Genomic DNA, 25,578 nt, shown 5'->3' on the forward strand with positions numbered 1-25,578 from the left:
CTTATTCCGAGGAGCTCTGCACCAGCGGGGGTGGGCAGGTGTGGGGTGGGAGCGTCCTCCCGGCCTCCTGGCCTCCTGGCCTCCTGGCCTCCAGCGATCTGTCCGTGCAGAGTCGTCAGCAGCACAGAATGTTTAGCTTCGTGGGCGTTGCTATCGTGGACGGACGACAAGGAGGCCGACAGGAAGCAGAGGATTCCCTGGCCAACACCTGGGCGAGTGGAGGGGAGATGGGGAATGAACAAACACACTCAGAGCAGAAGGAGGAAGTGAAGAAACGTAACAAGGAAAGGGTGGAGAAGAGAGAAAATAATATCAATCAAAAGAATGTCACTCCTGTGAAAGCTAAAATAAAGGAGCATGCGCAGAACAGGACGTGGGGGCCCCGCTGCCCGGCGTGGGGGGCCGGGTCACCCCGGGGACGTCCGGGATGCTGGGGCCGCAGACAGCCGTGCGGGGCTTGGCATGAGTGAGCCTGGGAGGGTCAGCTCGCTTCTCTGTGAGTCGGTGTGAACCTGCACGCTTACTGAGAGCAGGGTCCCTGGGTTCCTTCCTCTGCCCTGCATTCATGCTGCTAACCGGCCAGCGGTGTAGAGACGCTATAATATTTTTTAAATCATTGGGTGTCTCTTTAGAAAGCGTAGGTTCCACTCTGGCTTCACCTGTGATTGTTGGGGCGATCCTCTCTGGGCTCGGGGTCCCCCTTTCCTTGCTTGTGAGGTACTGTGTATTCCAGCTGTCCTCCTGCGTCCACCCTGAGTCATTCTACTAGACACCTTTGTCATCGAGAGGCTCTGCTACCCCAGGGACACAGAGAGTCCTCAGCCCCGTGGCTGAAAGAGCAGAAGAAAGGCTAGCCGACCCTGGGACCCCTCCTTAAAGGGGGTACTTGACGACTGGACTTTCCCCTTGAAAGATTAGACGCAGGTTAATTTCTAACTCATGCCTAGTAATAGACCTCCAAGGAGACTGTCTACCATGGAAATGTTTGGGGGCGGGGGGCGGCCAGCCATGTTCCATGTCTTTGATCGCATTTCTCATTCTTGCAGGAATTTTTCTTTAAATGTGGAGCACACCCGACCTCGGACAAAGAAACATCAGTCGCTCTGAACCTGATCACAACGAATAGCCGAAATATCACCTGTATCACATGTGCCGACATCAGGTAAGGGTCTGAACATGGTCACGCTCGACACTGTGCTTTCCTAATGGCATGGACCTGCCCCGTGGCCTCTCCTTCCCGGGGAAACCCGGCTTTCCTTGGACCCGTCTGCTGATCGCGGTGTATTTAAATGAGAAAAGACTTTAAAATGCTGAATCCTCAGTTCGCTCCCTGGTCAAATGGGATCCTAGGACATAAGTGAAATGAAACATATATATATATATATATATATATACACACACACACACACATATACATACATGTGTATATGTATATCTATGTATATAGATATATAGATAGATAGATACGTATCTATACGTATCTCAAAACACTAATATCAGTTGATATTAAAACATAAACATGAATATTGATATCAGTGAGTTCTAAAATAAAACATGATGCTAATGTTAGGAATGAAATACTAATGAGCACCATTTATTCTCGGAATATGTGGCCCATAACATTTTATTTTTAAAAATGCCCTTTCCACACATTTCAATCCTACCGCACATCTCTCTGTGTTTCTGTCGGCCCGTCACATACGCGCTCACACCCCCAGATAAAAGCTTCTAGCTGGTTTCGGACCTATGTATTTCTAATCTCGGTGAATACAGAGAAAAAAAGAAAATTGGAGATGGTCTGTTATTTAAAAGAAAAAAGGGGGGGGGGATGACTATATTTGAATTCCAAATCAGGAGGCAAGGACAGAGTGGAAGGGACTGAGTCCTTTTAATCTTCAGAGTCGATGGTTGAGAGTCGAATTTCTTACTCGACGCTCTTTCAATAACAGAGAAAAGACATTTGCTTTATTACATGCTCCCTGGGGTTGGCTGGAAGGGTATTGCCATACTGGGGTCTTAGCCCCGACGTTCAGAGAGAACTTGAACGCAATGTCAAAACGAATTAATGAGTGAAGCAGATAGTCTTGTTGTTGTTGTTACAGACGGTTAAGCAGTGACTGCTGTCTGCCTTAGACATGTACGTGTTGTGTCTCTTGTCTGCTGGGGCCGTACTAGCTGGCCTTGGAAAGCGGCTTCGCACTCTGATTTTGTGGTCCGTGGCTATTCATACTCCTAACGCAGTACTTCCATTCTTTAACAGCTTTAAGTAAAAATGTTGACTAGGAGAAGCCTAAAAACCTTAAAGTCTGTTGAGCAAACTTGTTGCCAAAAAGGATAAAAATGGGACATTTTCTGTTCGCTGCACGCTCTGTTCTTACTGAGGCGGGGACAGCACGCCCCTGCCAGAGAGGTGGCCCTGTGGCCTCCCTGAGGGCAGGGGAGGCTGGCATGTATGTGGCCGGTGGCCCCAGCACACTGGCCGCTGGTTCTTCCGTGACTCAGGCAAGAAATCGGGAAGTGCTTCCACTGGGCCTGGCGGCTCAGAAAGCATGACGTAATGAAGTCATGTTTCACTTTTCTCAGAGGAGAAATTCAGAGTACTTTCCTCAATGTCAGAATGTGGCCCCCAGCCGGTGTTTAAACACCTTCCATTAAAGTTGATAAAGACGACAGTAAAATACCTTGCGGTTGACTGTATTTATTATGATCACATCATCTCACCATGAGCATCACCCCCAGGCTTCCTGTTGCTAAGTTGTCACCTTTGTATTAATAACTCACACAACCTTTTGAAAGAAATGAGCTGCCTTCCAGATACACAGGGAGATAATTGCTGGAAAGATAATATTGTCTGTTGCAATACAATCTTTTTTTGCATTTTCATTTTGGAGGGGTTTTACACATAGGAGCGACTATATTCAGTTAGATTGGAGTGTGTGTGTATAACTGACCATCTGATGGAGTAAGGTTTCTTCTCGGACAGGGCAGCAGGGAGACGCTCTGTACACAGATGGACAGAAGGGTGCTTCGCTCATGGCTGTGGCTTCACTCAGAGGGACGTTGTAAGAGCCAGACGTCATGAGCGCATCCCAGTACATTGTGCTTTGCTGAATGTTGTGGGGTTTCTTTTTCCACCAGCGAGTGCTTCATTTTTTTAAATTTAGAAATAATTTTCTCACAATAAAAATGTGTTAAGTGTTAGGAAACTTACCCTTATGCTTAGTAAGAATTTAGTTTCCTTCCCATATCTTGAGTGTGCCTGAATATTTGCATGTATGTATGAGTTGCGTGTTTCAGTGTATATGTATGTGCAATATGTATATATATAGTTTTGTATCTGGCTTTTCCATTGAACATGGCATCATAAGTTTTCCCTGTCATGCAATACTTTATGAAAACAATTATTTTTTTATTTTTTTAATACGTACCTAAGATTCTATCACATGAAACTACTCTATTTAATCACTTTCCTATTGCTAGTGATTTGGACTGTTTCTCCTGTTTTTTAAAAAAAAGGTATATATTAAATGAAGACTGAAGCCCCTGACCTTTTATGGAGCTCACTGACCGCGGGCCTCAACCCCACGCACGCAGTCAGGGGAACTGGAATGGAAGGAAGCCCAGTGGCAGCGGGCGTGGCTGAGGGCGTGGCCGAGGCTCCTGGGGCGTGTCACCGAACATGTCTCCAGAGTGCTGCACCATTTTAGAATTTGGCTGCGCGTGTTGGGGCAGCAGGGATGGGCTGTCCGGCATCTCTCCCCACGTGGTGTTCATGTTGTTAGTCTCTGCCCATTTGCTAAAGCAAGTTACTTCAGTGGTTAATATATTTTTTTTAATACTTAGACAAGTTCTGGTGTTTCTCACGTATTTGCATTTTCTCTTGCGAGAGAGGAATGCCAAGCTTGTGCAGTAAGGGAGCTTTAGGAAGAGTCTAGGAGACAGATTTTTGGGGAATTCTTTTGCATTTTCTGCGTATATGATCATGTCATCGTTTGAGAACAAGGAGAGTTTCAGGTCTTTCTCCCCGTCTTACACCTTGGTTTCCTTTCCTGCCTGATTTCCTCTGCAAGGACTTGCAGTCGGTGTTGGGAAGCATGCTGAGAGGGACACCCTTGCCTGGTGCCTCGTCTGGGGGGGAGCTCAGAGGTCCTCGCCATTACGTGTAATGGAGGCTCCAGATTCTTGGGAGATAGTTTAATAACTGCTTTATCATGAATGGGTGTTGGATTTTATCAAATATTTTCTTGCATCCATTGATATTATCCTGTGATTTTTCTCATTTAGTCTGCTGATGTGCTGGGTCACATTAATTCACTTTTGACTGTTGAATTAGGCTTCCATACCTGGCATAAATCCCATTTGACCATGGGGTGTGGTATGTTTTGGATTTTATTTGCTAATATTTTATTGAGGACACTCAATCTGTGTTCATGAGAGGTGTCGGTCTGCAGTTTTCTTGTGTAGTCTTTGTGTAGTTTTGATATTAGGGTAATGTTGGCCTCATGGAATGAATTAGGACATAGTCATTCTGCCTACGGCTCCTGACAAATTTCAGAGAATGGGGAGGAAGGCAAGAACTTTATTTACTTGTCTGCTTTACAAACAAATACTTTTACATAATAAGAGATTGATAGCCAATTCATCTACCGTCTCAGTAGTAATTCTTAACCGGTATGAGTATGATAACTTATATTCAAGGATCTCCGAAGCCACTCGGCCCACTGTTTGACCTCAGGAAAATAACAGTCTCTCAGGCCTCCGCGCTCCTGATAAAATGCGACAGCTGCAATAGGAAATCTGCCTGGCTCTGGCCGGCTCTGGCCGGCTCTGAAGGTGGCTGCCGTGCTGGTCACAGCTTATAAATCGGTCGAATCGTTTGAGAAAACACTTGTTTGCGGGTCCCGTCTGCTGACAGAGGCAGAAATACAATATGAGGTTTTCAGTGCCCCCGCCTTCCAGATCACGCACAGGCGGTTGTGAATGTGTAGAAAAATAGACGAGGTGGTTGGGCTGTGCGTTTTCAAGCGTCAGGCCTAACGTCTCACTCAGGCACGCGATCGGCATGCTTTGAGTTTACATTGTGTGTAAAATACTGTCCTCTCTCTGAAAGAAACAAGGGAACTCCCTCCTTGAGCGCCCAGCCATCCCGAGGGGGCAGGTGAGGACCTCGCCCGCCGTCCAGCCCCGCGGGCTCCTCTGCTTATCCGCGGTCCTTGGTGATCTCCGCCAGCCCCAGACTACCACCTGATAGTCTCCAAGTAAGGGCCTGAGCAAAGCGCCAAGACTTGAGCCAAGAGCAGGAAGTCCAGCGCTGGAAGCTAGAATGGACGTATTGCTAAGTACTCCCCACAGAACGCCATCGAAAGGGTGCAGGGCGTTCCTGGAGGCCTCGGTTTGACTCAGGAATAACATATTCAGCATTGTAACAATGGCACGGCGAAGCCAAAGTGAAATCACCTGCGTCGTTTACCCGACCAGCCTGTGTACCCCGGGCTCAACCTCATATTAGGTCCCCCCTCCCCAGGGGAAAACCGCATCCACTTTACAATATTGCTCCTCTTACAACTCAAACATGCAAAATGTGAGAATACACAAAATAGACAAATCATGCCCGTGAGCTCCTTGGGCGGAAAGAAAACACTCGCCCCCCCCTCCCCCGGCCTCAAAGGCCGCCGTGTGCTCCCCGCCCTGGTCCCCACCATTCGTCCTCAGCCTCAGTTTACAAAGCTGAAGACAAGCCCAAAAAGAAAAAGAGATGTTTGCCAGCCAGAACTTAACCTTCCAGAAACATGTTTTAAAATCCAGTTCCCAGTAGTCCATTAAATCTGAGAAGCGGCGCTACCTTGTAATTTTCCGAAACGCTTCCAATAAAGACGTATGGTTTTGATGTCGCTGTTGTTTGATATAAATGGTTTTTATAATAGTCTTGCTCTCCAATTTGTTCTGAAATTCATTGAGCTTATTGAAGCAATGCGGCCTTGGCTTGCGGACTTAAATGATTTACTTGGGCTTTGCCATTAGCAAAGTGCATTTGTGCTGGTTCCTGGCCTCCCTGGGGGAGAGATTTAGCCCTCCCTTGACGGAGCTTTGGAGAGCGTCATCACTCCTCTGCCAGGGGAGAGGGGGACTGGGCACCCGGTCCCCTCCCCGCGGATGCATTCCTCACTACGGAGGCTGCTCTCGGCGATGCACGTTTAGATTTTGGCTATATTTGACATTTCATTCATGATTAAGAATTAACGTGCAAGTGGTTTTTCGTCTAATACAGTATTTGAGATGTTGCTTAACCCTTTTGAGTAGTGAGTTTTTTAACCCTTTGCGTGAGGAACGTACATGAATGTTCACACTACTCAAAGGGTTAATGGCTGTCTTCTACCAACTCAACCCTTTCCGGACATTTTAGCATCAGACGGGCACTGGTGGTCTATTTCCGAGTCCCCAGGCCCTGAGAGCACCAGCGGAAACCCCAGGTATACTGACACAGAACCCAACTGAAACCCTTCACATGGATTCAGTGATTTCTGCAATGGAAACATTGCTGTCATTTCTGAAATGTAACACTACAGACTGTCTTTGCACATACAGATCTGTGTACCTCTCCTGTTAGACTCAGTAGCATGTACACCCCAGGTAATGTAACACTGCAGGAACGGAAGGTTCTTTCTGATACGTGTGCGAGGACGTGGGAGTGTCCGATTTGCACAGCATTATAGAGGAAGGGGGCTCGGAACAGTGAATTTATATTACAATGAACAGGAGCATGTTGTCTGGAAGAATGGACTATCTTATAACCTTTTAAAAATCAAGGAGGAGACTGCAAAGACGGGTCTTCACCCTGAAGGAGGCCACCTCAGCCTGTGCCCTGACCCAGTGGCAGTCAGTGCTCTCTGCTAATGCTGTGGGTGAGTCTTGCCAGAAAAGTGTGGCCCACCTCCATGTGACCCCGTCTTCAGGGGCAGATGCTACAATCCCTTTAGAAAGGAATCTCCTCCCTGTCCGTAAAGGTCATTACATTGCCTCCTTTGAAATTCAGAGGTGGTACTTAAGGACCTAGAATTCTTTACTTATATCTGTTTCAAATTATATGAACATCAGTGTTATAGATTAATCAATTGAGGCCAAGACATTTAAAAAGTTATATCTGCTCATCCCACAAGGGACTGACTGAGCCAGCCTGCACACCAGGGCCGGTGGGTGGGGTTCACGTTGTTTTCCTGCCATCCTAGATGGCCCGTCTTCTCCCTGCAGGAAAAGGCAAGACCTTTAGGCGGGGTGGAAGGTGGGCGTGTCTGTGAGAAGGGAAATACAAGCAGTGAAGTGAAATCCAAAGACGCTTTAAAACCAGTGAGAGCTGGCCCTGGCCGGTTGGCTCAGTGGTAGAGCGTCGGCCTGGCGTGCGGAAGTCCCAGGTTTGATTCCCGGCCAGGGCACACAGGAGAAGCACCCATCTGCTTCTCCCCCCTTCCTCTCCTTCCTCTCTGTCTCTCTCTTCCACTCCCGCAGCCAAGGCTCCATTGGAGCAAAGTTGGCCCGGGCACTGAGGATGGCTCCATGGCCTCTGCCTCAGGCGCTAGAATGGCTCTGGATGCAACAGAGCGATGCCCCAGATGGGCAGAGCATTGCCCCCTGGTGGGCATGCCGGGTGGATCCCAGTTGGGCACATGCAGGAGTCTGTCTGACTGCCTCTCCGTTTCCAACTTCAGAAAAATACAAAAAAACAACAAACAAACAAACAAAACAAAACAAAACAAAAAACAATGAGAGCTAAAAATAGCAGAGCTTCCTACACGCCCCTGAGCTCCACACATCAGCGGCTACTGGAACGCCAAGGCCCGCTTGACTGATGTGCAGGCATGACCAAAAGCCCAATGTCCCGCCCAAGTCTTTGCGTCAAAGGGATTTAAATAAATGCTTACCAACTTGAGTTAAAGTAAATCAACTTCACACAGTGCAACAAACAGAAAGCAAGTTCCTTTTGGATGGAACACTGTCCTTTCAAAATCTCCCGAATTTAACTGAACCTTCCATAACTGAATCACACGAAGTAAATGTATCAGAAATCCACCGTGAGGGTGAAGGTGACATTAGGAATAGGGAGGAAAGTCACATTTTTAAGTCAGACTCGCAGGATACAGATTATCCCGCCATGCTGTTCCGGGTCAGTGACTTAGGCAAAGAAAAGAAGTATTTTTATCAACACGGACACTTTGAAACGTGAGCTGGCTCAGTCCTGATGTCAGTGGCTGACCTTGGTTCCGCTGCAGCGAGCCCCGTGGATTTCAGATCTGAGCAGCTGCGTCAGCACGGCTTCCAGGAGACGGTTCCAGATGCTCGCGCCTGAGATTCCGACGCCCCCTCCCCTCACTCACTGTGGGCTCACGGCAGCCCCCATCGGCACCAGGAGGACGATATCGCAAACCCACCTGGACCAGTTCCTTATCTGCTGAGGTCGACCTTGCAGGTGTAACCGTCTGGATTTTGAACAGTTCATTTTCTGGTGGTGGGTGTTGGCTATCTTTCCAAAGCAGCTAAGTGACCCTTGCTAGGACTTGGGGTGAACCCTTATTTTTTTATGGTTTATTTCCAATGGAAATAAATGCCCAAAAAGTCCATATGATTTTTTTTTTATTTATTCATGAAGTCATTAGATTATGTTACTTAGAAAAATATTGTGACTTGTAAATTTATTAATCAAAACTTAGTCTTTGTAATTAGTGATTGATTATAAACTCAGTGAGGGGATGAAGTTATTTTCATCGCAAATAATATTTGCACTGATTCAAATCCTCCAAAATTTTAAACTGTGACATTTTTTTAGTGGTAAGCAATGAAATGATCTGCCTTGCCCTCTGAAAACATCACATATAAACATGGAATAATTTAGATGTATTTAAGCAGGACACGCACCAATTTGTCCATTCACTATTCTTTTTTTTTTTTTTTTTTTTTTTTTTTTTTTTTTTTTTTCATTTTTCTGAAGCTGGAAACAGGGAGAGACAGTCAGACAGACTCCCGCATGCGCCCGACCGGGATCCACCCGGCACGCCCACCATGGGGCGGTGCTCTGCCCATCCTGGGCGTCGCCATATTGCGACCAGAGCCACTCTAGCGCCTGAGGCAGAGGCCACAGAGCCATCCCCAGCGCCCGGGCCATCTTTGCTCCAGTGGAGCCTTGGCTGCGGGAGGGGAAGAGAGAGACAGAGAGGAAAGCGCGGCGGAGGGGTGGAGAAGCAGATGGGCGCTTCTCCTATGTGCCCTGGCCGGGAATCGAACCCGGGTCCTCCGCACGCTAGGCCGACGCTCTACCGCTGAGCCAACCGGCCAGGGCGTCCATTCACTATTCTTTAGTATTTTTTTATTTTTTACTTTGGTTTTTCAATTTTTTTAAATTTTACTTAATTTATTTGGATGACTTTGGTTAATAAAATTATACAAGTTTCAAGTGTACAGTTCTACGATACATCATCTTTATATTGCATTGTGTGTTCGCCACACACACACACACACACACACACACACCCAGTCAAGTCTCTGTCCATACACTATTTTTCGCCCCCATCCAGCTGGATGCTGACGTCTCCTGTTCTGTGGACACACCTCCCCCTTGCACATTGCTCTGCAAAGGGCCGGACCTTGGCCTTTGACCCCTGACCCCAAGGCCAAACTCTGACACCTGGCGCTGCCATTGCCGGTCTCCACTTCTGGTTTCCTCTCCTGAGCTACTTTGTTCAAATTGTATTTCCGTATTATTTTTATAGTTAAGGAAATGAAGTCGCCCGCCCTCTTCTTTACATCAGTTAATCTAATCAAGTTCGCCTTCGCTTTTACAAGGATTGATTTCAATTTCTTCTTGATAACCTTTTCCTATGATTTATATTTACTTAAAGCTTCAGAAGCAGAAGATTTGAAGAATTCCATTAATTGAAGATTTTCGTAAAAGATTACTACCTGATTTTTTTGGAACAAAATGCAAACTAATTTAGAAGATAGTCATAAAATAGTGAATACTCTTGTACTGTAGAGGAGTAAAAAAAAAAATGTTCTCTTTTCCTTCCTAGGTTCTCTAGCTGAGGTCCTGACAATAGATAAACAGAAACAAGCGCAGCCCACATAAATGTGGGAGTCCCCAGAGACGGGTAACTCAAAGAGCTGGTTAGAACGTGGGCTTATGTAGCCTCTTAAGCAAAGAACAGCAACTCTGTAGCGAAGTGACAAGACAAAGGAAAGAGACTGAGCTCCTGGGAGGGCCCCCCGTGGGAAGGTGAAGCTGCGAGGGCCTGAGGGGAGACAGGGCTGGTCAGGAACGTTTGCGACGCAGACTCCTCTGGTGTTCTCACAGCTGGTGAGAGTCTAGACTTGTCTCCGGTGATGCACCTCTGTTCCTCCCGGCTGAAAGGGGAAGGGGACACCCCCCTTTACAAATGTATGCCCAGAGCAGAGCTCTCCTGTGTCTGCTTTCTCTCGGCTGGCTCCAGCTCGGAGGAGCCCTTATGCCAGAATAGCACGTTTGGGTGTGGCACATTCTGTCACCCCTCGGGAGGCACCAGAGTCGATTTACAAAGTAGTTTTTTTGGGCTGAAACGTTCCTAAAAGTGCCACTGATGATGGAAGCAAAGACAGACAGTACGTGCTGGCACCCAGAAGCACTGTTGTACCCCACAGTAGATTTGTCACAACAACTCTGTTGTAGGTGACTCTGTCTTTGCAAAAATATTTGTAAATTTTGACAACTCTCGCTCCCGCTTTGATTGGTGAGACATCACAGCTTGTTTGAACACGATTGTGAGTTGTGTGCGTGCCACCATTCCTGCCAAGAGTGTTTCACAGGTTCCCAAGCTTAGTAAGGATGTGGATTTTAACCTGTGTTTCACTGGTCTATAGTATATTCAGATTGTCACTTAAAAAAGATAATATATTCAGTGTGGAACTTTAAATTTTCAATAGAATCCACAATGTCAGATAGTTCACCATCAAGACAATAAACTTCCAAAAGTGTTCCTCTGACTTAATGACTTAAATGAAAAGAAGGACTGAACAGTTATGGGAATTAGCAGATCTTCTCCTTGTATCCTACAGTGGCACTGAGAGACTGCCTTTCAATTTAACTTCTGAACGAAGTTCTGCTAAGCATGCTAATATTAACAGCTCTCACTGAACTTGTGCATGCCCAGAAAACTTGGAAGCCAAACTGAGTAACTTAATTTAGAACAGCCATTTGATCTAAATGAAAAACCACACTTCACTGAGTAATATGTAAATGTTCCTTCTGAGCTACATGAGCTAACTCGCATTTTTTGAGCATGGCATTTTAAAAATAACGACAGACTCGGTAGTAGAGGCTGGTGGCTCTTCAGAAGGTTTGGGTGCCTGGGTGGTGAGTTTTAAAAAAGCCCCTTGGGTGGGTGGAAAACGCTGAACAACACCTGTGCAACTTATGTGCGCAGTCATTCTGTCGAGAAGTGGAAACTCTATACAATAACATTGTGGTTTCTGATAACAAATCCTGTTTGATGTTTGCCACCATCAGAGCTCTTAAGACCCTTGGAAAATCCTCAAATAAGAGAGCAGCAAAGGTAGCACTTTGAGACCTGTCCTAAGGAGGGCGCTGGTGGGCAGGGAACTGGCCACGGGGGTCGGGCTGAATGTCCAGTCCAGTCTTCTTGGGGGGAAGTAGAGGTGCTGGAAATCCAATACAATCACCAGCGGTTTAACCAAGCATGTCTGTGTAATGAAGCCTCCATAAATACCCAGCAGGAAGGGACTCGGAGAGCGTCCGGGTGGAGGAAGATATGGAGATGTGGAGATAGTGGCGTGCTCACAGAGCAAGAAGTCGCCTCGCCCTTTCTCCCATCTTGTCCTGTGTGTCTCTCGCATCTGGCTCTTCCTGAGTTGCGAGCCTTTCCCAATAAACCGGTGGCTGGTACCTATGTGGAATGATTCTCTGAGATCTGTGAGATGCTCTAGCAAATTAATGAACCCGGGGGGAGGGGTCTTCAGAGCTTCCAGTCGGTAGCAGGTGGGCCAGAATCCCAGGTGACAACCTGGATTTAAGTCTGGCCTCTGAAGGGAGTTGGTAAGGGATCTCTGCAGGATTGAACTCTTAACCTGTGGAATCTGATGCTATGTATTGGTAGCTAGAGTCAGAACTGAGATGGATTGAGGACACCCGGCTGGTGTCTGAGAATTGCTTGGTGGTGTGGAAGAAGCCCCCATACATTGGCATTGGTATTAGAATCTTACGTACTTAATATCTACTTCCTCGCCTAGCTTGTTAAGGTCGGAAGAGTTTATTCCAAAACAAATGTTACCAACAATCACAATACATTGGCGTAGCATTATAATGAATAAATGAGAAAAAGCTTTGTAGCAAAAACACTTTGGACCACTTCTGTGTGCTCTCTATACTGACCGGCTTCCGTTTTCTGCACCTGTTTTATGTACAATGAACCTGTAATGTCCCACAGTTTCCACTGACCCCACCCACTGTTGGCCTGGTGGCTCCGTGCGTCTCGCAGACCTCAGACCAGTCCTGGCGCAGAGGGCACCATACCGCCCACACACTCCGGATGAGAGCGTAGAAGAATCTAAACATCCACTAGGGCAGGGGTCTCAAACTCAACTCAGCATGTGGGCTGCAGAGCAAGATGACAGCCATTCGGCGGGCCGCACTAGGTCTACAAAAGGCAACTGTTACGCAACACTTTTCTCACTGCAGTTGAAAACAAAAAAAAATCAGTACAACAAGCACAATCGTACATGCAGTTTACTCAGTGTCACAAAACGACCAGAAACTGTAGTCGCATCACAACTGCTGTTAACTAAGCTAATATCTAGCTAGGATGCTAGAGAAATGAAAAATACAAGTAGGCCCCTAGGCTTGCTTAATTTTATCCAAAATATTTTGAACTTCATGGATTAGTCTGCGGGCCGCACAAAATTGTTCGGCGGGCCGCGAGTTTGAGACCCCTGCACTAGGGTCTGCCAAAAGCCATCGGGCACGTTTTAATGTAACTATTAATAATAACATGACAAGTCTAGGACACATCCTAAACCAGGCAGGACTCATGGACAAAATCAAATACTGGGACTGTCCTGGGTTAGTCTTGTCATATGTATGCCTTTAAGACTAGAGGTCCCTGGTTCCACCAGGGGCTTTGCAGGGGCCCCTGGACGCACTTTGTAACCCAAAGCGCCCAGAGACCACAGGGAGGAGACTTCCCGCTAGATAAACTCGCCTCTTAACTGAGGTCCCTGAAGTGTCCCTTTCAGCCCCATTCCTTCGCGTTCCCCAGGCCACATGTCACTGTTTATTGGGAGCTGCAGTCTCTCCTAGTCATATGGGGTGGTGAGAGTGAGCGTGCAACTCAGCGAGACCTCAGCCATCACGAAATTCTCTCCGTCAGCTTGAGATGCTGGAATGCAGGAGGAAATAGATAACGTTTCCTAAATGTGTGTAAATCAAGTGGGTCTCTCTCTTCACTGGATTACCCTGGAACTGTGGGACGAAGTTGTGCTACTACAGCCAGTGCGGTTTGGGCAGGTCCCAGCCCAGGTGACAGTAAGTAGTGTCACGCACAGATGGGAGCACATGGCGGTGCGTCCCTGCATTGTCCTCTGTGCTCATTAGTGAGGATTCGACAATGCTTCTCTTGGTTCCTAAGCTACTGCTGGGGAGCCAGGGTGCCTACCAGGTTGGCATTTGGTGTTCCTGTGTCCACAGACTGGCGCTGATTTCTCGTTGTGACAAAGAGGCTTTGTTCCCAGCAAGACAATTGACTTCCTGTCCCTGCAAGCTGCCATCCTTGACTGTCGCAGCGCTGACCCTTTTGTTAGCAGTATTGAATCCTCACGCCACGTCACTTTCGCATTTCACTTAGTCTCGCTTATTTCTCTCAGAATGCCCCTTCTGGTGAAGGCTTCCTGCTCGAGTCTCTCTCACGAACAGGGAAATGTGTGTGGACTGTTAATCCAAGAGCCGTTTACTGACCTTGTTACTGAATGAGCGGTCTTTCATCATCGTGGAAACGCTACCATCCTGCCCACATAACCTTTCCCAGGCACACAAGGGGGGAACATCTCCACTGCTTCCTCCCCTTCCATTTTCCCTTGTTTCCAGTGAAGTCTGGAGTGTCTTTAGTGCAGGTCTTCCCAGCGCCCGTAGTGGGCGGGAGGTGCAGTAATTGTGCGCGCTGCCCTGGAAGACAGGCTGTGTGCCTGCACCCCACCCCGCCCCATCTTCAAGGTGAAGACAGTGCCTATTCCTCAGTGGTGCGGAGCTACTGTGAGGGTGAGGGTGAGGGTGAGGGTGTCAGGCGCAGGTGTGCCCGACGCAGTTGGGCCCGACGCGGGTGCACCCGATGCACGTAAACCCCAACATAGATGGACCCCGATGCGGGTGCGCCTTGACGCAGACGCGCTCCCGATGTGGGTGGACCCTGACGCGGGTGCGCCTTGACGCAGACGCGCTCCCGACGTGGGTGGACCCTGACGCAAGTGTGCCCCGACGCAGATGGACCCTGACGCGGGTGCGCCTTGACGCAGACGCGCTCCCGATGTGGGTGGGCCCTGATGCAAGTGGACCCCGACACAGAGCCACACCAACTCAGCCCACCTCGTTGTTTCCACTTCGGGTGTGGGCTTTCAGAGTTCCACTTCTGAGGCCTTCACTCCATTTCCTTGGGGGGAGGCAGGAACACGTCCTACTTTGCAGAAGGTGCACAGGTGTGTGGGGGGCACCCCAGAATGCAGACAGCGCCAGGACGGGGGACATAAGGGACAGGCTTTTCCTCCTGAACCCACCACCAATGGATGGACTCGGGGCAAATTAATTATTTTGATCTTAATTTTCTAAACTCAGTTCCTGAGGTGATGTCAGGATCAGATAGGTTCGTTTATATGAATACACATCGAAAAAAATTGAGATTCCTACACAAATGCAGCACGTCAGCTGTAATGATTATTATTGATGGTCTCTTTCTCCTCTTGGGAAACATCTATACATAAGCAGTTCCTTTTGAAATGAGACATTAATCCAAATGCAATATCAGCTCAGAGGAAATATTTTGAGTTAGGAGAGACCATGTTGCTCGCGGGCAAATACATTTTAATATTAATGGCAGATATTATGTGGGCACGTGATTGTATACAAAGTAATTGTGAAATAAATTGGGCCTTGGTGACACAAAAATATGTGGGCGAGATAAGACTTCTATAATAAGAAGACAGCTTTAGAAAATTTAGCACCTTAAACGTGGCCTCTGTGGAGGCTGTGACGGGGTCCACACAGCAGGCTGAATCTTCCAGGAGCAAAAAGGACAGCATTTCCTAAGGCCCGAGGCCCTTGAGAGGCAGGGGACAATGGCAAGACTGTCAGAGAAAGATTCCCTGGGACAGAGGCCAACTCAGTGCTGGGCCACGGCGTGGGGAGCCCTGCAGTGAACATGACCTACCGGGGGGGTGCCCTGCAGTGAACACGACCTGCCCCGCCCCGCCCCGGCAGGACCAAACAGAGACTCCCCATGCCCCCTCGCGCAGTCTCCGGCAGGACCACCCGGGGACAGTGGCTGGTTCAGGTCCCGACAGAGCTGGCGGCTGCAGGCGGCCACGGACCACGTGCTCCACAGCTGCAGAGCAAGTCCTTCCAAAGCGGGTTGGGGCGGTTCGCTCCATGTCGCCTGAGGCCATAGACCAGGGGCACAAGAGGAGCTGGGGACCCTAAGGAAAGTCGCGGGGGGGCAGGGTTAGGAGAGAGAGCAACAACACGTACTTCTGGACGAGGAGTAGCAAACAGGATCACTTCTAGCTACTCTGGTCGTTGTCATAACACCATTACCAGTGAACTTAATTCAGTGGGATAATACACATTTTTGAAAACAAAAGTGGTAAGATTCAACTAGCTTATTAATTAAGCATTCTCACTCTGAAGTTGCATGTCGTAATGTTAAGTACTGTAAAAGGAAAATGCTTTATTTCCTATTTTTTCCAAATGCCACCATAAGCGTGATATTGATTTGATGTGGAAACTACCGTAAATGTTTACTGTTAAATTTGATATCAGCGCTCACTTTAAATATAAAAACTGCATAAAACATTCTTAAGTCATCTTTAATATATTTAGGAAACAAACTTCAACACGTAGTTTTTACATTTAAGGTTTCACACCGTTAAAGGGCCTTTAGAGGAAAGAAATGACATCACGTCTTTTACGAGAACTACTGTTTCCTCTCAGAATTTACCCACAGCACCGAATAATCAACAATGCTTCTGATAAATTAACCTAGTAAATCCACGCTCGTTCTTAAAGTAAACGTCAACCTCTCGTGCGTCTCCAGCAGAGAGTGTTAACTTCCGGGAGTCAGATCAACAGCGACACCCTGAGCTTGGCAGGTCTCTGGGTGCCTCTGGCGCGGAAAATCGTGTCCTGCTGCCAACCCGACTTGCTCAGCTTAGACTGAGTTTTATATCCGTTTTTAAAGGCGGTTACATTTGCTCAGTGATTGCTTCAAAGGTCCACCTCAAACTATGCCCGCAACAACCCAGCACTAACCAACCTGAAGCATCTGGAAGGAGGAGCAGACTGGCCGATCGGTCCCTGTGCTTCAGTGAACGCCGGCCTCGAGCAGGAGCCTGGTGCAGGCTCCCGGAGCGCTTCCTCTGCCTCCTCTGCCCGTCGTCTGGTGGGTGCAGAATGACACCCTCAGCAGGTGGTGCTGTGAGAGGGACAGCAAGGGACAGCAGGATCCGGCCGGGGTTTGCTGTGCGGCGTCAAGCGAGTCATGTACCCTCAGCTCTGTGTTTATCTGGTGAGGACGATAGTACTTAAAGGACCATCAGGGTCGTGGCAATAGCCCAATGATAAGATCCACGGGAAAGGCCTTTGTAAACTATGAAATGATATTCCAGAGTCATAAATAATGGGCACTTTCCCTCGGATTTGCGTGATGCTGGCCGACCCTCCTGGCATGGGTCTGAGGATGCAAATGTCCCTGTTGTCACAGAGTCCAGTGTGCAGGCGCTCCGGTGAGCTGAGCACAGAGCGCTGGCCACGACTCTCTTGAGCCAAAGGCCCATAGTAACTTCTTAAGATGAAAGTGCCCGTGGAAATTTTCCTGAGTGTCCTTTCAAACCACTAAGATACTAGCCGCAGTGGCTCTGTCACAGGTCACTCTAACTACAGACTTTATGCGGAACCGTATTCCAGGAATGCAGTAGAAGGCACGGCACGTGACGAGCCCAAGCCCGAGCCCGTGGCGCACACACGAGATTTCACGGGGCTGTCCGTGTTCTGCTGTGATCTGCCTTTCGAGGATATTTCTGGCTCACGCGACTCCAAGTCCATATGGAGAGAGATTTTGATTTGGGAAGTGAGAAATGGAATTTCAGACTCGACCTGTGTGGGACTTTGGGTATCCCTTAGTAGATGACAGCTATCTAGAACGATCCCTTCGTTTATCTCGAGAACTCGCCTCAGTTCCGTCCATGTTCCAGGAGATGGGTCGGAGCGCTTCCCTCAGCGAGCAGCGTGGTCTGCTCCGGGTCCCTGAGCGGCGTCCGTTCTGTACCACGCGGCTCCTGCACCGTGCGCGGCAGAAGGCGTGGCCTCCTCTCCTCCCCGGCCTCTCACCCGGTTCCAGACACCTGGTTTCCACTGATATTGTCTCTAAGCATACACTGGCTTGTCCCTAGAATCACTCCGTGGTGCCCACCTCGTCAGGGTATGGGAGCCAGGACTGACGGGTCGCATCCGTCCTGGAGAAGGAGTGCTGGACCCTGGGACGGGCTCCCCTCTCATTGTCTCGTTCTCTGGGCGAGGCCCCAGCCTCTCTGAACATGTGTGAAAGATTCTGAGAGTTGAATGCGCTTACACTGGCAGAGTGCCCGGTGCACATAGCAAGCAGTCACGATCAGCCGGGATCTGGGCTCTGAGCTGCGAACCGAGAGTATGTTGTAGGTAAGTCTTCACTGATCCTGTCTCGGCTGGGTTTTGTTCTCCAGACTTACATCACCCGTGGTTCTGTGAAGTCTATGAGTATTTAATCTTTACTTATGACTGGTGTGCCTGCTCAACCTCCCAGACTTCTGTCTGATGAAACTTCTCACAAACAGACACTGTTCCCATTTATTAGCCAGCTGAACGGGACGATTTTGCTTTTCTATTACGAAAAGTCATGTTTTTAAGGTCCGTAGCACACTTCTGTGGATATAGGTGTGACTGTAAAATTTAGTGGACGCTCTACACAACACCATTTCTCCCCTTTTTACTGACATGGAACGAGGCAAGAACCTTTAGCCCTGACGTCGTTGGGTAGCTGTGGGTTCATCAGTGCTGGTTGTGACAATGGCATGGAGATATTGGAGCGGTGGGGGGGGGGGGGGGTGCGCTCCTAGCATGAAGTCTTAGTGTGTCAAAGCCAGGGACGCTGCTGGATGTCCTGCAATGCCCAGGACAGTCCCTCAGCACACTGGGAGTCCGGGCCCCAACCTTCCGTAGCGCTGAGGCTGGGAACGCCCACCGCAGGTGGAGGGGGCAGTGGAGCCCACGCAGCTCAGCTCGGATTCTGAGGCGGGAGGCTCACTCCCCGTGGGACAGGCCGTCTGTCGGAGCTCCCAGGCCTGGCTGAGCCCGCCTCCGCTGAGCCCGCCTCCGCTGTTCCTCCAAATTCTAGATCCTGCGCGCGCTGAGCCCGCGTCCGTCCACCGTTCCTCCAAAGTCCAGATCATGCCCGCGCTGAGCCCGCCCCCGCCGCTCCTCCAAATTCCAGATCAAGCGCGCGCTGAGCCCGCGTCCGCCGTTCCTCCCAATTCCAGATCATGCGCGCGCTGAGCCCGCCCCCGCCGGTCCTCCCAATTCCAGATCATGCGCGCGCTGAGCCCGCCCCCGCCGTTCCTCCAAAGTCCAGATCATGCGCGCGCTGAGCCCGCCTCCGCCGTTCCTCCAAAGTCCAGATCATGGGCGCGCTGAGCCCGCCTCCGCCGTTCCTCCAAAGTCCAGATCATGCCCGCGCTGAGCCCGCCCCCGCCGTTGCTCCAAAGTCCAGATCATGCGCGCGCTGAGCCCGCGTCCGCCGTTCCTCCCAATTCCAGATCATGCGCGCGCTGAGCCCGCCCCCGCCGGTCCTCCCAATTCCAGATCATGCGCGCGCTGAGCCCGCCCCCGCCGGTCCTCCAAATTCCAGATCATGCGCGCGCTGAGCCCGCCTCCGCCATTCCTCCAAAGTCCAGATCATGCGCGTGGACGCCTTGCCCTTCACAGTCAGCCGTGGATCCGCTGCCTTCCGCTGCGTTCTGATAATGAGCGAGGAGAACGGGGCTGGGTGGCCGTCGGGTGACGTGCCCCATGGGCCTCCAGCAGCGTGGCCGTGAGCAAGCAGGCACCATGAAGAGGAGGCACGTCTGGCTGCAGAGATCAAACAGTTCCGAAAATTATTTTCCCCACCCAATGCCCTGTAATTTAGTCCTGTGTTTAAATAGATTTCAAAACCCTGAATCTGATTCACAGGTTGTGTTCCCTTTGAGGTCATGCTAGCGGTGGGGAGAGTTGCCCTTGGGACTTGAACCTGGACATTCATGAGGCGTGGAAACAGGTTTCCAGGTCTCCAGTAAAACCATTATAAAAGTCGTTTTATTTCATTGCCGTCTAGAGGAAAAATTCTCCACGATGTCTGCATGTGATTTCAGAATTACTGCAGAAGTTTTCTTTTCGTGCTTTTGGGTAATTAGAAAGCAGGAAGAATGGAGGAGGAAAAGGGTCAGGCCAGAGAGAAGCTCGCAATGGAACACAGCACCATCCTGAAAATTCAGTCTGAGGCTGGTGACACGGAGGCAGAGCCCTGGTGACATGACACAGTCTGGTCTAAGCCCGCCGCTCGCCAGCCTGGCGATGGGCTTCCAGTCCTCAGTGGCACTGAGACACGGCCCAGGCCCGCAGCCACATTGGCAGGGGGCCATATGTCTGCACATGCCCAACGTTCGTGTGTTGTAGAAGTTGCATGTGGTGATTGGGCATTCCTGTCGCGTAAATCCCACCTTCTGCCAGAGTGGTGCCGGGCTGTGAAACGACGTCTCTTCCTGACCCCAGTTCTCACGGACGCTGCCTGCTATCAGTGCTTACAGACCTGGTCTCCCCAGGCCTCGGTGACTCGCCCGAGCCTTGGTGGGAGGGGGTTGGGAAAGGAATCCATTCTATCACATAGCTGCTGAGGGACAAGGGAGTCCTCGTCCCTGGCCCTGTACTGACATGCGTATTCCTAAGTGCACACCCCACCTCGGAGAGACTTTATGCAGGGATCTGAGATTCAGGTGCGTTCCTGCCAAATGCCCACCTGTCTGGTCACTTGCAGTCTTTCTGAGGCTGGACGCTGTTCTCAAGATGGACGGCCGTGTGCAGAAGGTGCTCCACATGTGTGGACTTCATAGCAAGAAGGTTCCGCCAGGCCCACTGTCATGTGACTGTTGCTGCTTCTCCTTCTACACTTTGTTGCTTTTCATGTCGGAGCCGACATGGCCGAGGCCCAGCAGGTGCGGAGATGTGACCAAGGTCATGGTGGGGCCATGTGACAAAGAGAGCTGTCCCGACCGTGTGCAGGCTTGCTGGGTCACCAGCTGTTTGCCTGGGTTCTTTTGTGAGCCAATTCATTGTTTTGGCCTTTCCCTTCCAAGTTTTCTCTCTGGTGTTTGATATTCGGCAAATAAATTTGGAAGATTTCATCATAGGTCAAGAATGCTAGCACTTTTCTATGCATATAATACATGTAAATATTTCCATATTTATTGTTTCTCTTTGCTTTGTTTTGAGGGTTTTATCTATACCGAGTCTTAAATTTTTATGTACTCAATTATCAGGGATTTTGATTTTTCCTCCCTTTCGGGAATTTCTTTGCCAATACTGAGTTATTAATTTGATTTACCCATGTCGGTAGTTTCATGGTTTTCCAATTCCATTTTTTTTTAAACATTGGATTCCTTGACCTTTCTAGTATCTGTGTGGAGGGATGTTAAAACACTTAGCTTTTATTGTTGCTACATTAATTATTCTGACACCTGTTACCAAGCCATCTAGTCCCTCACTGATCTGAAACGGTGTCATTCGTAACCGGAAAGCACACAGACACATTGGTCTCTCTTGGACGCCTGTCAGAGCTCCCATGTCTGCGACATTACTCACTCCGCATCACGCACACAGTTTAATTACTGTAATTTGAAATAAAATTAAGAATATGCTTGAAAAGTCTCTCTTTGTTGACCGTCTCTTTCCTAACGTTTTTTGGTTATTCAGCAATTATTCTTCCTTAAAACCACTTAAATGTGTTTTTTTTATATCCTGGAGAAAATAAGCAGACCAGCGGGGGCCCACGTGACCGCCCCCTCATGTCCTGAGGGTTGGGGGGACCATTTTCTCTCTAAGACTACATCGAAACCCATTTTCAACATGGCAACGACTTGAATTTAACAGGCCCAAATGTCACATGTTCTTGTCAATTGGAGGACATTGCCTTAATGTTTAAAAAGAAAACCCTAGAATTACAGAGGTGTGTGTTTCAGAGCCGCTGCCATTTAACCTTCTCCCTGCAGACAGGGACACAGCTAAACGGAGCCCGACCGGAGAGGAGATGTGCCTCTTGATTTTATTTCTGTTAAGGTTTTTCATTTATCCTATATCACAAGCTAGAGGCTTGTGTGACCTTGAGTCCCCTCCAAATCAAGTGACAGAAGGTCTTATACTTTGGGACACCCCCTTAGGCAACCTGCTGGGGACTTTTCTCTCCAAGACTCATTTCCTGATTCTCTGGCTAAAGAGAGAAGGTTAATAGTTGAGGGAGTTTGTTTACAGCCATTAGAAACAATTAGCGCATTGCTGAGATTAACAGCACTCCTCAGTAGTGGCCTGGAAGGGGACAGGACTTTCAGGAACATCTATTTTTAGGACCTAATTAAGACGACTGGGAGATCTCTCTCCTTTCTTGCCTTACTGTTTCACGTTGTAATTATCAAGAAAGTCTTAATTTCCTCCAAGCTAAGTTCTGCCTACAGTCACTTCAAGAGTCACTTGAATCCCCCTTCACAGGTTCTTACAACATTTTAAATTTCCCATTATGGTTGTACTACTTTACAGTCCCACCAACAGTAAATGAAGGTTCCTTTTTCTCCACAGCCTCTCCAACATGTGCTATTACCTGTCTTGTTGATAATAGCTAATCTAACAGGTGTGAGGTGGTATCTCATTGCAGTTTTGATTTGCATTTCTCTAATAACTAATGAAGATGAGCATCTTTTCATATATCTGTTGGTCCTTTGTATTTCTTCCTGGGAGAAGTGTCTGTTCATGTCCTCTTCCCATTTTTTTATTGGATTGTTTATTTGTTGTTGACTTTTATGAATTCTTTGTATATTTTGGTTATTAGACCCTTATCTGTGCTGTTGTTTGAAAATATCATCTCCTATTTAGTTAGCTGTCTGTTTATTTTGTTGTCAGTTTCTCTTGCTGAGCAAAAACTTCTTAGTCTGCTGTAGTCCCATTCATTTATCTTTGCCTTTACTTCCCTTGCCTTTGGAGTCAAATTCATAAAATGCTCTTTAAAACCAAGGTCCATGAGTTTAGAACCTATGTCTTCTTCTATGTACTTTATTGTTTCAGGTCTTATATTTAGGTCTTTGATCCATTTGAATTAATTTTAGTACAAGGGGACAAACTGTAGTCGAGTTTCATTCTTTTGCATGTGGCTTTCCAGTTTTCCCAGCACCATTTGTGAAAGTGGCTTTCTTTTCTCCGTTGTGTGTTGTTGGCCCTTTTATCAAAAATTATTTGACCATATATATGTGGTTTTATTTCTGGACTTTCTATTCTGTTCCATTGGTCTGAGTGTCTATTTTTCTGCCAATACCATGCTGTTTTGATTGTTGTGGCTCTATAATATAGTTTGAAGTCAGGTACTGTAATGCCCCCAGCTTCATTCTTTTTCTTTAGGATTGCTTTGGCTATTCGGGTTTTTTTATAGTTCCATATAAATCTGATGATTTTTTGTTCCATTCCTTTAAAAAATGTCATAGAAATTTTGATGGAAATTGCATTAAATTTGTATATTGCTTTGGGTAATATGGCCATCTTGATTATAACCATTATGGAAGAAAGTATGGTGGTTCCTCAAAAAACTGAAAATAGAACTACCTTATGACCCAGCAATCCCTCTACTGGGTATATACCCCAAAACCTCAGAAACATTGATACGTAAAGACACATGCAGCCCCATGTTCATTGCAGCATTGTTCACAGTGGCCTAGACATGGAAATAACCAAAAAGCCCTTCAATAGAAGACTGAATAAAGAAGATGTGGCACATATAAACTATGGAATACTACTCAGCCATAAGAAATGATGACATCGGATCATTTACAACAAAATGGTGGGATCTTGATAACATTATACGAAATGAAATAATTAAATCAGAAAAAACCAGGAACTGCATTATTCTATACGTAGGTGGGACATAAAAACGAGACTAAGAGGTATTGGTAAGAGTGTGGTGGTTATGGGGGGGGGAGGAAAAGGGGGAGGGGAGGGGCACAAAGAAAACTAGATAGGAGGTGACAGAGGACAATCTGACTTTGGGTGATGGGTATGCAACATAATTGATTGACAAGATAACCTGGACATGTTTTCTTTGAACATATGTACCCTGATTTATTGATGTCACCCTAGCAAAATTAATAAAATAATAATAATAATAAAAAAAGATACCAAAAAAAAAAAAATTTCCCCATCACCGTTTTCATGCTGGGTGATCTTCGAGCCCTGCACTTTTCCTCTGGGACAATCTTGTCTTAATATTCTAATTTCTTAATTGTTTCCCTTTTCCCCTAAAAGTACGCCTTTGTTGAGGCCGCTGAAGCACTTGGCCCATCACGTGGTCTTTCTTTAGCACCTTACCAGCTGCCGCCCACCCTTCACGGGGCCTCTCAGTGCGGGAAGACCCAGGACAGCTCTCTCAGCTGTACCACGCTCCGGAAACTTCTTAATGCCATGTTCGAATCCCGCTGTGCTTTGTGCTGACATTGCAGTGGTCCCCATAACTGACGCCCCGGTCGGCATGTCTCCTCACTGCTAATTTCCACGTGCTTACAACCTCGCAGTCCACTAACAATGTGTTGTTTAATCAGTGCCCTGACTAGATTTTGGTTTGTAACCATTTTTTTTAATTTTTAGCTACTGCAAAGATAGAAGCAGTTCATTATACGGTTGGGCCTGTTCGTATTTACTGGGTTGTATACTTTGCACACTGCCGTTCCACATGGGCACTGACCGGACACCAGCCCAGTAATGTCCAGTGAAAGAAACCTCACATTTACTCTCAGCCCCACAGTCCACCAGTTCTGCACTCCACTCCAGACACACAGACTTCATTCCCAGTCCCTGGAGTGCTCTAAGCCTTCTGCACCCCAGGGCCTTTGCACATCTCATTGTCAGGAAAACTGTATCTGGCTGTTCATGCAGCGGACTCCTGCCCAGTCTTCAGGCCTCTGCTTCCACGTGCCCTCCACGGAGAAGCAACACCCGGGCCTGGTGCCTGCAGCCTGCTCCCCGAGGGTCTGACCCCCTTCTCCTCTTCCTTCATGGATCGTCATGCACTTTGATGTTCGACTTTCATTTAGGACATCACTGGGTGCTGGGCTGTTGCCCTCAGCGGATTTGCACTGTGTCTGTTTTGTTCACACCTGATTCTGCAGCACTTAAGACGAGTGAGTGGCGGGAAGTACAAATGGAGCATCTGCTGAATGAATGAATGAATGAAGTCAGCATCAAATCTAAAACAGTTGGTGGGGACTGTTGTAGAAATTACACTTCGTAGCGTACAGTAAGAAAACAGAAAATAGATGCTCTCAGCAAAAACCCTCAGCTTTACGAGGCTGGCGCAGGAGAACGTGCCCCGGTTTGGTTTCCAACTCCAAACGGTGCTGCACATGTTATGTGTCCAAACGGTGCTGCGCATGTTATGTGTTCAAACGGTGCTGCGCGTGTTATGTGTTCAAACGGTGCTGCACATGTTATGTGTTCAAATGGTGCTGCGCATGTTATGTGTCCAAATGGTGCTGCGCATGTTATATATTGTTGAGTATCTGAGGATGAGTCAACTATTCGTAAACCAAAGTACATTTAAAACCACGAAGGCAGGTCATTTAAAAAAGTTATTCTATGTTACATACTCTTTTGAAGTGAAAAGAAATACACCCTTTTATCATCGAATAACCGTGCTATAATTCTGTGTCACACAAAAATGAACTTCTGTTGTTCTTGTAAATCAGCTCCAGTGGCCGGGAATACCAGACGTGGCCCTGGGGCAGCCCCCAGAGCGTGAGGGCCTTTCATTAGTGGCACGGCACGCTGTTTCCCCGTGACAGGTTGGGGGACATGGGCGTGGGCAGGGTGCGACTGCAGTGCTCACCTACGTGGGTCGCTGAGGCCAGGCAGGTCTGAAGGAGTCTACAGGTAGTCTGGGTGGCTGTGCGCCCTCCGCACCTGTGGAAGCCGTGTCTGTTACATCATACCTCCCAGCAGTGAGCACACGTGTGGGAGCAGCAGTCCCA

At 48.1% G+C, this 25,578-nt stretch overlaps 1 protein-coding gene across 1 annotated transcript in view; it reads left to right on the plus strand.

Moving 5' to 3' along the window:
- The window catches only part of LOC136398569 (E3 ubiquitin-protein ligase parkin-like), a 719,582-nt gene that overhangs the window by 220,118 nt on the left and 473,886 nt on the right, over nt 1-25,578 (plus strand). Inside the window, exon 4 of the mRNA XM_066372747.1 lies at nt 1,047-1,162. Within this exon, the coding sequence (XP_066228844.1) occupies nt 1,047-1,162 (116 nt within the window). The remainder of the gene's footprint in view (nt 1-1,046; nt 1,163-25,578) is intronic.

This window comes from Saccopteryx leptura, chromosome 3, assembly GCF_036850995.1.
Source record: "Saccopteryx leptura isolate mSacLep1 chromosome 3, mSacLep1_pri_phased_curated, whole genome shotgun sequence".
NCBI classification, from domain to species: domain Eukaryota; kingdom Metazoa; phylum Chordata; class Mammalia; order Chiroptera; family Emballonuridae; genus Saccopteryx; species Saccopteryx leptura.